Source organism: Oncorhynchus nerka, linkage group LG6 (assembly GCF_034236695.1).
Source record: "Oncorhynchus nerka isolate Pitt River linkage group LG6, Oner_Uvic_2.0, whole genome shotgun sequence".
Taxonomy (NCBI): Eukaryota; Metazoa; Chordata; class Actinopteri; order Salmoniformes; family Salmonidae; genus Oncorhynchus; species Oncorhynchus nerka.
Window position 1 is genome coordinate 25,283,191 of NC_088401.1, and position 15,551 is coordinate 25,298,741.

The following is a 15,551-nucleotide window of genomic DNA, read 5'->3' on the forward strand; positions in this document are numbered from 1 at the left end:
TTTGGACGGAGGGTAAACCATGATCAGTTATTGTTAGTGAGCGAACAGCACAAACTACTATTTGCATGACTAATTCTGAACGTTTTGAAGTTGCAAAAACGTTGTTGTAAGTTGAAAATGACTCAATTGACATGCATCGTAGTATAGGTGACAATTTGCATTTTCTTTAAGCAACAAAAGCGGAAGTACCTCGTCCCACACTGTGACACTAAAGACATCGATTAACGGAAAAAAACAACTTGCCTGACTGATCTTCCTGTTCCTATCTTTTGTTTTCACAGGCATCATATGTTCTTTTCACAGGCATCAAGGTGGACAACTCATTTTCTTATTAAAAATTAAACATTTTCTGTCATCACAAATTCTAATGTAAAGGTTTATCTAGAATAATATTTGGTGCCACAGTCTAAACATAATTATGACCTTAATTCAAATAACACTTACTTATAAACTACTATACTTATAAAACGTTAAATACTGTACTATAATACGTATTTCTCCCTTCATTGACGAGGTAAAACAAAACAATATTTTTGTTTTTACAAACGAATAAAGAACTGTCCACGAATATAGTCTACACACTCACGTATGCCATAATATATATATATATAAACTTAGCCTTTATTTAACAACAAATTCTTATTTACAATGACGGCCTACACTGGCCAAACCCGGACGACTCTTGTCCAATTGCGCGCGCCATATGGGACACCCAATCACGGCCGGTTGTGATACAGCCTGGAATTGAATCAGGGTGTTTGTGTCTGACCGCTGCGCCACTCAGGAGCCCCTACATACACGTGTCCAAGTAGGTACATTTTTCTGTGCATCTACAAAAGATACAAAATGCATTTAGTGTACAAATAGGCCTAGCATTTAGAATAAAATCGCATTTAGGATACTGTCTTAGCTACAGTACCCCCCCCAGGTAAAGATCAGTAGCTATGTTAATAGTCCCATAGGCACAACATTATCACATATTTTCACCACTAACTGTACAATTTAAATGTCACTGCAGCCAAGGAAGTGGACAACAAACAAGCATTTGAATGGTAATACTTGAGACAGTTTGTGAATGTATTGCTACCAGGGTTGACTGGCATTTACATGTCCAGCCATTGGTCACAAATTGTATCTGAGGAGGGTAAAAGCTCAAGTACAAAGTAATCTTTGTATTTGAAGTGTACTAACTGCTGCATAATCAACAACATGCTGTGAGAGACATGTAGATGGGGGTTTCAATTTGCACTTTTAAACCAAACAACAAAGACACATTACAATCCCTTTTGATTAAATCATGGAGTGATAATCACATCTAAACATGATGAGTTGCCCCCTGACAGTTATCTGTCTGGACAAAAACATAGGGAGTTACACTCCAAAATTAAAGTCTTTAGGCTATTTACTACATTCTTGTCCATTGCAATTTTGGAATTTAATTCAATTTCTGGAGGTTAAATTAATACACATATTTCTACCACTCACAGCCATTTAGGCCACCATTGCTAAACACATTTTTGTAGGTAAAAGGAATCAATATATTTATACCACTCACAGCCACCACCATCGCTAAAAATGTTTTGTCTCTCTCCACAATTCAAGAATTATGCAATCCTTGGTTAGACAACTGTTAACTTGGTTGAAAAACTGTTAAAATTAGTACTCCCCCAAGGGTACCTGAACAACAATGGGACATATCTGAAGAGACACTTTATGGCAGAGATGTGAGGAAATTAACATTCTGATCCAAGGAGAGATAAACATGTTTGACATGTGTAATAAATTAGGCCTACATAGAAGTGATAGGCTATGCCACTATGTTTGATAGATATGTCAATTATAGTGATAACCCACTGGGCACAGACATTAATTCAACATATATTCCATGTTGGTTAAACGTAATTTCATTGGAACCAGTGGTTCAATTTCATTGGAACCAGTGGTTCAATTCAAGAGTTGACAATAAAAATGTCTTAAAACGTTATGGGCCTATTTAAATTAAAATATGAGATAAGCAGGCTGAGCACAACACCCTAACCATTAAATGTCATTACCACATTTAATCAAATAAAGTATTTTCAAGGTGAAGAAAGGATCAAACGTATAAATCAAATATGGGAACTCACAGTGGCACTGGCAATGATATTATAAATGACTAGCTATTAAGTGTGCACTCTGCAAATAGCTAGTTCAATCTTTTAAAATATCTTTACAAATATTTATGGATATCCAATAAAGAGGAATACATTGCACCAAAATAAATCAACCATTCATTAAATTGTTTCTGTCAAATACTTTTTAGCATATGTCTGTCAAAACTATTTTGCTTGTACAAATTACTATTTAGTTCAAAATGTGTGTATAATGGAAATAATGAATGGACCCTTCCAGGGGCGCGGCCTCACTGCCAAGATACCTGAATGGAAGACTGATTGGCTGCGACCTTGAACCACACCCACACCATTCACCTATAAACAGCACACCAAGACATTTTTGAACTTTTAGAAGTGTGGTTTCGGAGTTTTCCATCTTTAGGAAACTGCGTGGTAATTTGTTTGGAAGGTTTCTTGTTCACATAGGCCTATTAACCTTAGTGAAAAATATGGCAGACTGGAAGGTACCAGTGAGCTTCAACCAATCCTACCACGCTTTTACCTATGGTCTCCCGTACCAACCAGGGGCTGAGCAAAACCATCCTAACTTCTCCAGCTTGACAGAGGCCACATACAACTCTGGGGTCAGCGCCAGCTACTACTCCCAAGCGCAGCCACAGCATCAATCACCATCCTGGAGTCCCGAACTAAACAATGCTGGCACGAGCAATGGCCAATACCCGGGTTCTGCTGTATGTCTTGGTGACCCTCACAGCCATACCCAGAGTGGCCGCCTCTTCATTTCCAACAACCGGGCTCCGCATGATCCGCAAACGGAGACCGAGCGGCCAAGTAGCGACACCCAGAGCGACTCAGAGACCCACACCTCAACAGGTAAATAACTATCCACATTACTGCTACAAGTATGTAGCTAACATTAGCTTGTTCTTGTTTTGTGCTTGGTAATCGCCGAGTAAGTCTCTATCCGTGTAAATGGGTCCTACTGTACTCTAGGTTACTAGTTTGTCTGTAACGGACGGTATCGCAGACATGGTGGTAGTTATTGCACTGTATTTGATGGGTCTCGGGCTAAAGTGACGATCTCCCTCTCAAACTAAGCCCATGTGTGTTCGTATATCCAACGCCATCTTACTGGTTATTTGTTATGAACCGCTAAAAGTGCCCACTGGCGCAAGGGTTTACTCTTGGTCAGATTGCGTGGACAATCCAAACTGACTTCACATGCCAGTATATATACTTTTCTAATTTCCTCACTCAGAGTCTTTGAGTTCAGTGAACGGCCGAGAGGAGTACAATCCGCAAGCCAACTATACCACCTGGGTGAGAAATGAGTTGGAGCCAGCCAGTGGAAGCTCAAATAGCAATGAGCATGTCTCCAGTTCGCATCCAGAGGAGTTTCGAAGTCCACACGTTATGGGGAGTGAGGACTGCACCCCGCAGCCATTGCCCCCTTCTTCCCCAGAGAAAGTGGACAAGAATATCCCCAAACAAAAAGCTCGAACTGCTTTCTCAACAGGCCAAATGGATGCCCTTACTCATAGGTTTAACATGCAGAAGTACCTCACCCCTGCTGAGATGAAGACCCTGGCTGGACTGACTGGGCTTACTTACAAACAGGTGCGTTAAGGCTACTTACTGTGTTAAGAACAATCTGCACTTCACAAATGTATCAAATCATAGCTGGTATTTGTTTCTGTTGCCAAATGGTTTTTTTCCCAGGTAAAAACATGGTTCCAGAATCGCAGGATGAAACTGAAGAGGCACCAGAAAGACGACAGCTGGGCATCCCCTGGCTACCCCAACCCTGGCTACCCAAACATGCCACAGCGCCCCCAGGTGAAAATAATTGTAGTGCTGTAACTTAATGTAGCAGGTGAATAAAGATGCATGAGCAGTGTCCCCACATCTGTTTTTCAGGGGAAACAGGAGTTGGGGTGAAACACAAACATCCACTTTCTGCCAACCCTGCAGAGAGAGTGCTCTGTAACCCTGTCCAATAGACATTTTCCTTACCCAATTAAGGCATTTGACTATTTTTTTTTTGCAATACTACATTTATTGTATATATTGCGCAACCAGCTGTCTAGCTTGTACATCCTGTTGGTCAGTAACAGTGCCAACAGGCGTAGTGGCTTGTCCACAATGGAGACCTGTCCCTAGTCTGGACAATGTCTTAAAGGCAGGACGATACATCTCTATGCACAGCTGTGCTTTTGACTTTTATTGATATTAACCACTATTTGTTTAATTTTAGTTTCAGGGCAAACCCCAAGCACAGATCCAGGACCACACCATTGCTCAACAGTTTCGAGGGACCATGTTAAGGAGGAGTCCTCAACATAACCTGCCTTACTATGCTGTTGGGTATCCTCGGCTATCCTCTCCCCCCCAACCCCCTGCAAGGCCCCCGGGCATCTGGCCCCTGCCCCCAGCTGTGACCCACCATGAGTACCCCAATGGCTATAGCACTGTCAGTGCAAACCACTTTCCTATCATCAACAGTGATGACTGGAAAGTCATGAGCCCCATGTACAAGTCTAGCCAATAATCAACAAGAGGTATAATGTTAGTGGTCATTGTAAATTTACTGGATTGTCAACCTATTATATTTCTGTTTTGAATGATTATTACAATTAAGCTTAGACAGGAAATTCTCATTTGGTGACGAGGTGTTGGCTTATCTTATCAATCTGTTTTAACCATTCGCCGGCCCCATGTGAAAATTGTATCCCCTCATATTCTTTAAAATAATCTGAAGTTTGATGTTTTATACCTTAAAAAGGTCTTATCTGTGTATTTAATATCGTTGCTGTTTTGACATTCTGCTTTTTGATACTACTCTGACGAAGCTTTGCTGTGTGCTGGAAGTGGCACGCTTTTATTCCCTCACTAGCCTATTTGACGTGATCTGTGCAAGGCACTACTAGATGTTACACGTTCCTACTGAATGTTTGTTGGTCCATGCCGCACCAGATTTTTATGCTATTGGATGCTCTTAACATTACTGCCATGTTTTATGACCTCATTGTACAGTGTGGTGATGCCCACCATGTCAGGGTTTTGTTTAGTAAGCCCAAAATGGGGAAAATGCATTGACATGTACAATAAGTGGTTGTCTTGGCTGATTTCAAATACTACCTCCCAGTTTCAATTTGTTTACACTTTGTACCTACAGAACAAGGCCAATGTCTTCAAGTGTTATTGTGTTGTGTTTTTTAAAATAAATGTATTATAAAGTTGTGGGATTTACTAATCTTAGGTGATGTACTCCTGACATTTTGGGCAAATGGTTTACTGGTAGAGTTGAACTGGATTAGTCTTTTCTTTGAAGGCAATTGTAAGCTGAACCCAGCAACCAACCTGGTGTAAATATGTACATGACTGGTTTATGGTAATGTCTTACCAATGTTGTCACTCATGAGGCAAGAATGACTTGGTGCACAAATAAGCCATGTCTTAACAGGGCAAATTTTCATTCAAAATACTTAGTTTGTAGTTTCACCTAAGCCTACAATTAATGTCAGATACAGGCTTTCCACACTTGTTTAGCGTGTCTAATCCCAAGCTCTCGTGAGCCGGAATAGCTCATTCCCCATGCTGTGTCTGTACAAGCACATTCCCTAGCCAGGGCGCTAGTCCCATAATTGGGAGAAAATGCACGTTATCAATTGACTCAAACGTGGCTTCCAAATGTTGGCCATAATGAGCTGTTCTCCCCTCAGCAGCCTCCTGTGAATAAAATCAGAGTAGGCCTGGAACTGTCTTGAGCTAGCTCTGTGTGAATAGGTTGTAATAAAAAGATGTCTTTATTGAAAAGGTATATTTACACCAGAACCAATCAGTGGATGGTGACTAGTACACTTTCTCCCATCGCTTATGCAAGAGCTGATCCTTGAGGCTGATGCCCAACTGCAATCCTGCATCACATATTGCACACACTCATCCCTTTATAGATACCCTTTCCACCTAAATGATTCCCTTATTCAACCTCCATGGCAGTCTTTCATATTTCTAGAAGGCCCCTGGGTTCCCCCCCCCCCCATATGAGGCATATACACACACATTCCTATGTCCAAATGCATCTTTCCTCACTTGTCAACCACTGACCTGTATGTGATTGGTGGGAAAAAATATTTTCTTAACCAATCAAATCGACTAAATGAAAGGACAAAGACATTCAAACTGGGCTGTTATGTAATCGGCTGTACATTCCCTTAGTCCATCTTGAGGCTGCGGTAGATGTAGCGAATAAAGACCAGCGAGGCCCAGAAGGAGACAGTACCCAGCATGAGGGAAAAGACCAGCGCTGTGAGGAGTGAGTAACCAAAGAACTCTGCGCTCTGCACCAGGCCGCTCATACTCGAACGATTGCGGTAGTAAAAGACTGAGTAGACAAAGATGAAGAGGCCCGTGGAACCTGTGCTCAGCACACTGCGCCACCACCAGCGGTAGTCCTCGCCCGACAGCAGGAAGTAGGTGAGCGCCACTGAGATGCAGGCGCCCACCGAGAGGAGGATGGCGAACACGCAGAGGAGGATGCCGTACAGGGTGTAATGCTCGCGTCCCCACACGGTGGCGAAGATGTAGTACAGCTCCACTGAGATGGCACTGAGGGAGAGAGGTTAGGGGAATGAGTAGGCTAGACAATATACACACAATTTATGTCTGGGTGTTCAACAACATTCAGATTGTGTTAAGCAGCTAGCTCAAAGTAATCACAATAGATTGCCCTGACATGGAGGTAGAAAAATGAATCCTAAAACAAGACAGGAGTAGGATTACACACTAACGTTATAGATGCACTCTATTATTGTTTTTTCTGTGACAAATGACAGCTACTAAAAAGGCACAACCACAAATGAAATATGATCGATTGGTTTTATACACTGAGTTATAGACTCTAGAGCGACAGCTGTTTAACTGAGACAGGGGAAAAGCGCTCACTCATGACTCGGCAACGGGACTCCATTACCAAACACAGAGAGAAGCTCTCTGTTATTTTGATATTGTTACACACACCTGAAAGGCAGGAAGCCCCCAATGGCCATGTGTACAGCCGTGTGCTTGTACCAGGGCTGTGTGGGGATCTGGCGGGCGATGTTGCGTGTGCGACAGGGGGCCTGGAAGTTGCCTGCACGGTTCTTGCCCACAATGCCCCCGATGACAGTGAGGGGGAATCCCACCAGGACCCAGGCCCCCAGCAGCAGCAGCACTGTAGAGGCAGGCAGGGCCTGGGTGGAGCCGCTCCACCAGTGGACTGAGTTCACCACACTCCAAGTCAGGAACAGGGGAGCTGTGGGATTGAGGGAGGAATGGTTAGAGGAGGGAATCAAGGAAGTAGGAAGAGAGGGTGGTTAACAAGGTGAGATGGGTGGAGAAAGGGAAGGAAGGAGAGTGGAGGAAGGAAGAAAGGGAGGGGAAATAGAGGAGAAAGTCCGGTTCAAGCAGAGACGGAGAGAAGAGAAGATTTATGGTAATTGAAACTCGACAGTTCGACACACATCCTGCTAAAAAATGAACACGGTGTAAACTTTAGATGTTCACAGAGTTTTATTGTAATTGAAACTCAACCAGAATTGTCCAAAACAAATGACACGGACAATATATATATGGAATATTTACCACCCTCATATGACGTGATTCAAAAGACCAAATCTGTCCGCTCACCTGAGAAGAGTGAAGAGGTGAGGATGATATTCCAGACCCAGCGCTGGCCATGTATCTGTGTGTAGAAGCTACAGGAGCAGTATCCTGACACGCAGCTCGTCAACGCGTACAGCATGATGGCAGCCGAGTTGATAGCACCATGTCGATGCACATTAAACATTCCCAGCAGCGCCATGACGATGATCCCTACAGCAACCAGAGACAGAGGTCAAATGGCAGAGCTTGGGGGAAGGAGCCGGTAGTGATAACCACAGTTCTTCACTTCTACAGACTACTTTGTCACAGGCATAGTACATGTACATTAAATCACATTTTATTAGTCACATGCCCCGAATACAACCTTACCGTGAATTGCTTACTTTACAAACCCTTAAACCAACAATGCAGTTCAAAATATTTACTAAATTAACTATAGTAAAAAATAATAATAATTAACAAGAAAATTACATAACAATAACGAGGCTATATACAGGGGGTACAGGTACCGAGTCAATGTGCTGGGGTAGAGGTCAGTCGAGGTCATTTGTACATGTAGGTAGGTGGTCACATCCAAGTTATGCGTGTGTCCATGCTGATCAGATTTCCAGTTCTTGTCACACAGACATTCAATCCTCCTCCAATGGGGAGTAACAATGGAAAAGGAATGCAATGCATTTGATGTGCGCTAGAACTAGATGTCAACCGTCACACAACCATTCACAAATGGTCAAATTCAACCCCGATCTGCTCGTAGATATTCCTGAATTGCGATTCTGTATTTTGAGGAGCAGTAATTGTAAGATTTAATTCATGTGTTCTGAGTGTTAAACCAGTGTGTTGATGGTTACCTGTGGCCAAGGTTAGAAACTGAGCCCCCACTCCCAACACAGCACACAGCAGGCTTTTATAAGGGGGGAACCTAAAGACATCTGTGTGGATGATCTTCCAGCCATTATCCCCTTGGTCCAGATCATCACAGCCGCCCTCCTCCTCAACATTGTACCTACAGGAACAACCAGAAGAGAGAAAGATTTTGAGATATGGGAATGTCATTCGCACACAATTTAGCTACCATTTCCATACACAATCCTAATAAAACATGATATATAGCCACAAATAGACCTACTCTAATTATACCCAAACTCTTACATGCCAATATCAATGTGAGCTCTCCAGTAAAACAGAACATCATTTTTAAAAATCTATTTGTATTTTTACGCGATGGGATAAGGACATCCCTGCCAGCCAAACACTCCCCTAACCCGGATGACGCTGGGCCCATGGGTCTCCAGGTCGCGACCGGCTGCAACAGAGCCTAGACTCAGACCCAGAATCTCTAGTGGCAGACCGCTGCGCCACTCGGGAGGCCCCAAAACAGAACATCATTAATGTCTAAAACTCCTCACTCCGTCCTCTCATTGGTCACCTGGCAAAGTCATTCTTGAGGACCCTCATGAGGATGATGATGACGAAGCCCAGCAGCAGTACCACCAGCACCAGGGAGTTGATAATAGACAGCCAGTGGATCTCTAGGGTCTTGGGGAAGAACGAGTAGTCCCTCAGCCTCTCGGCCCGCCGGGCGTGGTTCAGAGGGCTCTCGAACCAGTGCACGCTGTAGGAGAAGGACAGTGCCAGCCCGCCGCCCGTCCCCACCGCCCCATGCCCGGCGCCACCCTCCTCCAGGGGCACTGGCTTAGAGTCCTTCACGGAGACGTTGGCGAAGATCACAGAGTTTCCGTTGTACTCAATGTTGAAGTCCAGGTGTGTCCACAGCCCCACCTATATACACACACACACCCACACAGACAGACACATAATGCAGGTAGACTTATATTTGGGTTTTGACACGAGGGTCTGAAAGGGAGTCCGACTAACCCACCTTATGACTATGGGGCAGGAAGCCACTCTCCTCCATGTACCCCACAAAGCCCCATATGGGAATGTCATCCAGGACAAACTCAAAGTAATACAGCTCCTCTATGGCCTCTCGGAGTTGGTCCACCTACATGAAAGTAGCAATAAAGAAAAAACATCACCAACTAGGTTTAGTTACACCTTTCCATGATGCAATGTACTGTGAAGTTCTGTGTATTTTGTCCGAATGCAAATACCTCTTTCTCTGTGAGGGTTAGCTGGCAGAGTAACTTCTTCTCTGTATTCTCTCTGAATTTGATTTCATACAGGGACTCTGCCATCCGATCCCCATCAAGCACTTCTCCTAGACTAAGGGACTTGTGGTGCACCTGGGGAAAAAAAGGTTCTCAGACGTGGTATGCCAAGTCTTAATAGAATTATTATACACACACACTAGTAACATGCATCTGTAGAGCCCTACAAGCATAATTCATTCGTCATATATTTGCATATCTACTAGTGGAGGCTGCTTAGGGGAGAACAACTCAATGGCTGGAATGGAACAAATGGAATGGCATCTAACACATGGAAAATATGTTTGATGTACTTGATACCATTCCACTTACTCCGCTCCAGCCATTACCACAAGCCTGTTCTCCCCAATTAAGGTCCCACCAACCTCCTATGATATTCACATGTATTCACTGACCTCTTTAGGCCTGCAAACAGGCAACGTGTAGTAATGATACGTTTCCTGAGGGTTATGGTAAGGACCAACTTTGTTGACATATAATGTTACAGGATCCCCTTGCTTGTAGCTCACTGTAGCCCATGTTATCTGTGGCACGAGACACAGGACCAAGATGCAATAACCTATCATCCGGCAGACTCCTTGCTGGTTAGGATGTTCAATTTCAGCCATCATGGGCCCTGTTGAAAATGAATAGATTCCAATAATTGAACAGGTCAATTGTCAAAAATCCTATAAGCATATTCAGTGAGAGCAAACCATTGCATCATGTCAATATAACATCACTTTGCTATATCAACAACAGCCATCACCTACATAGCGACTGTCCCTGGCTACCTGTGAAACAACAACATATCGATAGTGCATTGCAAGAGTAACCTCTGCAAAGAGTCTGTACGTAGTCAGTGTTGACTGTACTATCTACGTTATTACAGTTGAATAAACATACACAATTACTTTCTTTCATTTAAAAAAAAAAGTCCTCCAGCTACACCGAGGAACTAGCTATCGTACCGTGCATCTCGCTAGCTCTAGAACATATCGTACCAAACCTGTCTGTCCACTGGATTCCTTAGATTCCAGGCCCAAGAATACTCGCCTCCTCAGCGATGTCCTGCTAGGATTGAATCTAAATATTGATACACATTTTTAATATTCTAGTTCGTTTCAATTTTGCTACTTCGATTATCTAGAAATATGTATCGTATTTTTAAAGACACATGAATCGGGATGAAGAAGGGGACCGCCTCCACGTCACCTTAAAAAATAAAAATAGCTAACGATGACTGACTTTTCCGGAGTGGGCGGTGTGAAGAAGCAAAAACACACCTCCACGGTACCTATCTTCAAATCTCTTATATTTTCTATCTAAATAAAATATGATCAATATAATTATTTCGTTTGTGCATAGTAATTATTGTTGTGTCCCCTCTGATTACTGTTTAAATTCATGACATTTCTCTCGACCGGATTTCCCTTAATCTCACTAACCAATCAAATATGTTTATTTACTTCCTGCCAAAGACACAGGCCTTTTAATCTGTTACCGGTCAATCGATGAACGATACTCGAAGAGTCCTGGATTGTCAACCCAGTCTCTCATTAATATTGTACAATATGTACAAATTGTAATGCCTTGATACAGTTTTCCCATTTTCTTCGCAGCCTGAAACAGCTGTGACACGAGAACAGCCAGTGAGTTGCATGTAAACAATGTTTTATTCGTATGTTAGTCATGATAAATCCTTATTTTATAAAATATTATATTGTAGAAAATATTCACATTCAAATATCTTCAAGTTGCTAACGTTAGCTAGCAAGCTAGCTGTCTAAACTCATTTATAAATTAATGCAGCCCTTAGCCGTGGTATATTGCCCATATACCACAACCCCCGAGGTACCTTAGTGCTATTATAAACTGTTTACCAAAGTAATTAGAGCAGTAAAAATACATTTTTTCATACCCGTGTTATACGTCCGTATACCACGGCTGTCAGCCAATCAGCATTCAGAGCTCTAACCACCCAGTTTATAACAGACCTATACCACTGGTATGACAAAACATTTTTTGGAACTTAGTAGTGAGTGTTGCAACCAAGGACAGACGATTTTTAGGTGTTACGCGCTTCAGCACTCATCCTGTGAGTTTGTGTGGCTTACCACAGTTGACCAGGGCAGCTCTAGCAGGGCCGAAATTTGACGAAATGACTTGTTGGAAAGGTGACATCCTATGACGGTGTCACGTTGAAAGTCACTGAGCTCTTCAGTAAGGCCATTCTACTGCCAATGTTTGTCTATGGAGATTGCATGGCTGTGTGCTCAATTCTATACACCTGTCAGCAACAGGCGTGTCTGAAATAGCCAAATCCACACGTTTTATTTATGTATGTATATATATATATATATATATATATATATATATTTTTTTTGTACCCCATTTTTCTCCCCAAGAGGCGAAGGTCGATAGCCATGTGTCACAAACACAACCCAGCCAAGCCGCACTGCACGCTTAAAACGGGAATGTACACGACCATGTCAACGTGCATGTGCCCGGGCCGCCACAGGAGTCGCTAGCGCACGATGGGACAAGGACATCCCGGCCGGCCAAACCCTCCCCCAACCCAGGCGATTGGGGCCAATTGTGCGGCGCCTCATGGGTCTCCCGGTCGCGACACAGCCCGGTATCGAACCAGGATCTTTAGTAACGCAGCTAGCACAGCCTTAGACCGCTGCGCCACTCGAGAGGCCCGAATCCACTCATTTGAAGGGGTGTCCACATACTTTGGTATTTGTAGTGTATTGTATACATTGTATTTTATTCTAACCCATTCTAATATTATATTTTCAAGTCTCTGTTAGTCATGTGATTTCACTTGCATCCTCAGCCACCTTATGGGCACGTTTTACCAGACCATCCACATGCTTGGGCATGGGATCAAACCTGTCTACGCTTTTGATGGCAAGCCCCCACAGCTGAAGTCACAAGAGGTAAGGACAGGGGTCACATCAAGATCACAACTTTATTGCCCCTCCTTGGGATATTGAAATGCATTGTGTATTTTCTCAAATGTTGAACAACATCTTTTTTTAATTAACTAGGCAAGTCAATTAAGAACAAATTCTTATTTACACCGGCCAAACCCAAACAACGCTGGGCCAATTGTGCACCACCCTATGGAACTCCCGATCACGTCCGGTTGTGATACAGCCTAGATTCAAACCAGGGTGTCTAATGACACCTCAAGCACTGCGATGCATTGCCTTAGACCGCTGTGCCACTCGGGAGTCTTAATCTAACTTCTCTCTCTGTGTGGTTTTAGCTGGAGAAGGAGGGCAGAGGCTGAGAACCTGCTGGCCCAGGGGCTGGAAACAGGTACAGCAAGTCACCAACACGTGTGTAGTGATGACCAATTTTTCTATTCACCACCAGGGGAGCAGGAGAACATTGACAAGTTCACTAAGCGGCTGGTGAAAGTTACCCGGCAGCACAACGACGAGTGCAAGAAGATGCTCACCCTAATGGGGGTGCCATACATCAAGGTTTGTCTCAAGTTTTGTTCCTTTCCTTAGCCACCCATAAACGAATCAATCTTCTGTGCACATAGTTACTGTACACCTCGGTCCATTCATTAAGTATTGAACGTATCTAAATGATCTTCCATCTCACCCACTAGGCTCCATGTGAGGCAGAGGCGAGCTGCACTGCTCTGGTTAAGGCGGTAGTCGCCACGGCAACAGAAGATACGGACAGCCTGACATTTGGAGCAGGGGTCCTACTGAGGCACCTCACCCCCAGCGACGCAGAGTACTACTGCAGTTTATATACCACCTTACCCATCTTTCATCCCAGTCATACAGTTTATCTAACAGTATTATAACAATAGAAGCTGTGTGTGTGTTGTATATTTTGTTTTTGAGGTTACTTGTAACATTTCTGTTTCTCTATCTTAGGAAGCTTCCTATCCATCTGTGAGTTCACCTGTGTTGTGACTGTCAAACTTTGTAAGAGTTTGTAATCCCAATTCTCCATTGTTTAATTTGCTCCTCTTAAACACACACATGCACGACAGTCCCACATAATAAGCAGTCCCTAGTTTGAGATCCAAACCGTCACGCAGCAGTTATCCTATTCCCAGAAGTCAGTGTGAGTGTTTGTCTCCTTGGCCCCTTGCAGAAGCACCCTGCCCCAGAGTACTGCCTGTATAAGGAGTCCAGAGGTCTGTTCCTGCAGCCTGACATTGTGGACTGTTCCACAGTAACCTCAAGTGGAGCGAGCCCAACAAGGACACCCTTATCCAGTTCATGTGTGCAGAGAAACAGTTCAGGTACAGGATAGGATCGACATAATATAGTATCACTGAGGTTATATTCCAACCCTTATGGAGCCTCACTCTGATTTATTTGAGTAAAAAATGGCAGGGGTGAATCCTACATTGACGTCAATGCACGACTAATGGGAAATTTGACTTGGTGTAAATATGAGAATATACGCTTCAGTCACACTTTTGTATTCTAAATAAGTCGATTTTAATTTAATCATTTGATGTGGCACTGTACTTTCACATGGCACTACTTTTTCACACGGTTGAAATCCTGCTCCACATCCACATGATGTTAAGCCATGGTTGGTATGAGTGATAAAATGTCTCATACTGTGAAGTGTGTTTGTGCACAGTGAGGACTGCATCAAGAACAGCTGTAAGAAGATGATGAAGAGCCGACAAGGCAGCACACCGGGATGACTGGACTCTATTCACCATCATTGGCTCTCTGAGAGAGAAACCTATACATATTCAATGCATTTCAGTGCCTTTAAACAGGGTATAGTAGTAGGTGCCAGGCACACCGGTTTGAGTGTGTCAAGAACTGCAACGCTGCTGGGTTTTTCACACTCAACAGTTTCCTGTGTGTATCAAGGACATTCAGCCAACTTGACACAACTGTGGGAAGCATTGGAGTCAACATTCAACTCAATATTAGGAAGATGTTTAGTACACTCAGTGTATACCATACCTCATCTATGTTTGATTTATAAAAAACATTGTCCACACCATACTGTATCCATATTAAAATAATTCTCGCTACTTCCTCCTTTTTATTTAGGAATAGACTTCAAAGAGGAAGTCAAGCAAGGAAAGAGGAAGTTGAGGAGTGTGCGTGATAATTAGACAACTACAATTACAGTGTCTAGCCAAGTCTGTTCTTCATGTTGAAAATGTGAGAATGGGGTAGTGGTTAACGTATTCCAATTAAACTAGCAAGTTTTATTAACATGCTTTTTTCTTGAATAAAAGTAATAGGGAATTTTGTATTTTGATTTATATTTTTCCAAATCCCACATGCATTCCCATTAAAGCCCGGAGATATAGGACGGTGAGATGGTTCTATTGACAAAAGCTTTGTTTGATGCATTTTTTGTTGTTTAATTTTTCATGACGGAAACAAATTGTGGAAGGTTTAATAGAAAGGGGATTTTTCAAATATTAGCATATACACATTTGCGTGCGCTGTTTCACATCTGATTAGGACGCCCAGCACATAGCCTTTTAAAGCATCCACTTTAAGGCCCAGTGCAGTCAAAAATGTGGTTTCCCTGTGTTTTATGTATACATTGAGTGTATAAACATTATTAACACCTGACTTTTCCATGACCTAGACTGACAAGGTGGGTCCAGGTGAAAGCTATG

The 15,551-nt window shown here is 43.0% G+C and overlaps 2 protein-coding genes and 1 long non-coding RNA gene across 7 annotated transcripts; 2 read left to right on the plus strand and 1 right to left on the minus strand.

The window, feature by feature from the left end:
• The first annotated feature begins 2,482 nt into the window (after nt 1-2,482).
• On the plus strand, nt 2,483-5,353 carry LOC115130227 (homeobox protein Nkx-2.2-like). The gene is made up of 4 exons (XM_029661147.2): nt 2,483-2,987; nt 3,373-3,731; nt 3,834-3,950; nt 4,369-5,353. The coding sequence occupies exons 1-4, from the start codon at nt 2,603-2,605 to the stop codon at nt 4,660-4,662; spliced, it is 1,155 nt and encodes a 384-aa protein (XP_029517007.1). The 5' UTR covers nt 2,483-2,602; the 3' UTR covers nt 4,663-5,353.
• Nucleotides 5,354-5,897: 544 nt separating this feature from the next.
• Nucleotides 5,898-11,340, minus strand: LOC115130226 (transmembrane 9 superfamily member 1). Of its 2 annotated transcripts, none has more exons than XM_029661146.2 (9): nt 10,917-11,340; nt 10,324-10,544; nt 9,872-10,003; nt 9,640-9,762; nt 9,187-9,539; nt 8,609-8,763; nt 7,782-7,967; nt 7,134-7,407; nt 5,898-6,722 (listed from the first exon to the last, which is right to left on the minus strand). In XM_029661146.2, the coding sequence occupies exons 2-9, from the start codon at nt 10,537-10,539 to the stop codon at nt 6,329-6,331; spliced, it is 1,833 nt and encodes a 610-aa protein (XP_029517006.1). In that variant the 5' UTR covers nt 10,540-10,544; nt 10,917-11,340; the 3' UTR covers nt 5,898-6,328. The 2 variants fall into 2 exon arrangements, with proteins under 2 accessions (XP_029517006.1, XP_029517004.1); XM_029661144.2 differs by having other exon boundaries at nt 10,912-11,340.
• Nucleotides 11,341-11,372: 32 nt separating this feature from the next.
• Nucleotides 11,373-15,175, plus strand: LOC115131050 (uncharacterized). 4 transcript variants are annotated; one of them, XR_010464066.1, is made up of 6 exons: nt 11,373-11,559; nt 12,316-12,649; nt 12,750-12,852; nt 13,295-13,404; nt 13,539-14,189; nt 14,540-15,175. It is a non-coding gene; the product is annotated as an uncharacterized LOC115131050 (long non-coding RNA). The 4 variants fall into 4 exon arrangements; XR_010464068.1 differs by lacking the exon at nt 12,316-12,649 and having other exon boundaries at nt 11,375-11,559; nt 13,539-13,866; nt 14,039-14,189; XR_010464067.1 differs by lacking the exon at nt 12,316-12,649 and having other exon boundaries at nt 11,376-11,559; nt 13,539-13,669; nt 13,816-14,189.
• The last annotated feature ends 376 nt before the right edge of the window (nt 15,176-15,551 follow it).

Coding starts and splice junctions, on each gene's coding strand:
- LOC115130227 (XM_029661147.2), top strand. CDS start 2,603: ATGGCAGACTGGAAGGTACCAGTGAGCTTCAACCAATCCTACCACGCT. Junction 3,732..3,833: donor CTGGGCTTACTTACAAACAG/GTGCGTTAAGGC, acceptor TTTTTTTCCCAG/GTAAAAACATGGTTCCAGAA. Junction 3,951..4,368: donor ACATGCCACAGCGCCCCCAG/GTGAAAATAATT, acceptor GTTTAATTTTAG/TTTCAGGGCAAACCCCAAGC.
- LOC115130226 (XM_029661146.2), bottom strand. CDS start 10,539: ATGATGGCTGAAATTGAACATCCTAACCAGCAAGGAGTCTGCCGGATG. Junction 9,540..9,639: donor TCCTGCCCCATAGTCATAAG/GTGGGTTAGTCG, acceptor GTGTGTATATAG/GTGGGGCTGTGGACACACCT. Junction 6,723..7,133: donor GGGGGCTTCCTGCCTTTCAG/GTGTGTGTAACA, acceptor TCTCTCCCTCAG/TGCCATCTCAGTGGAGCTGT.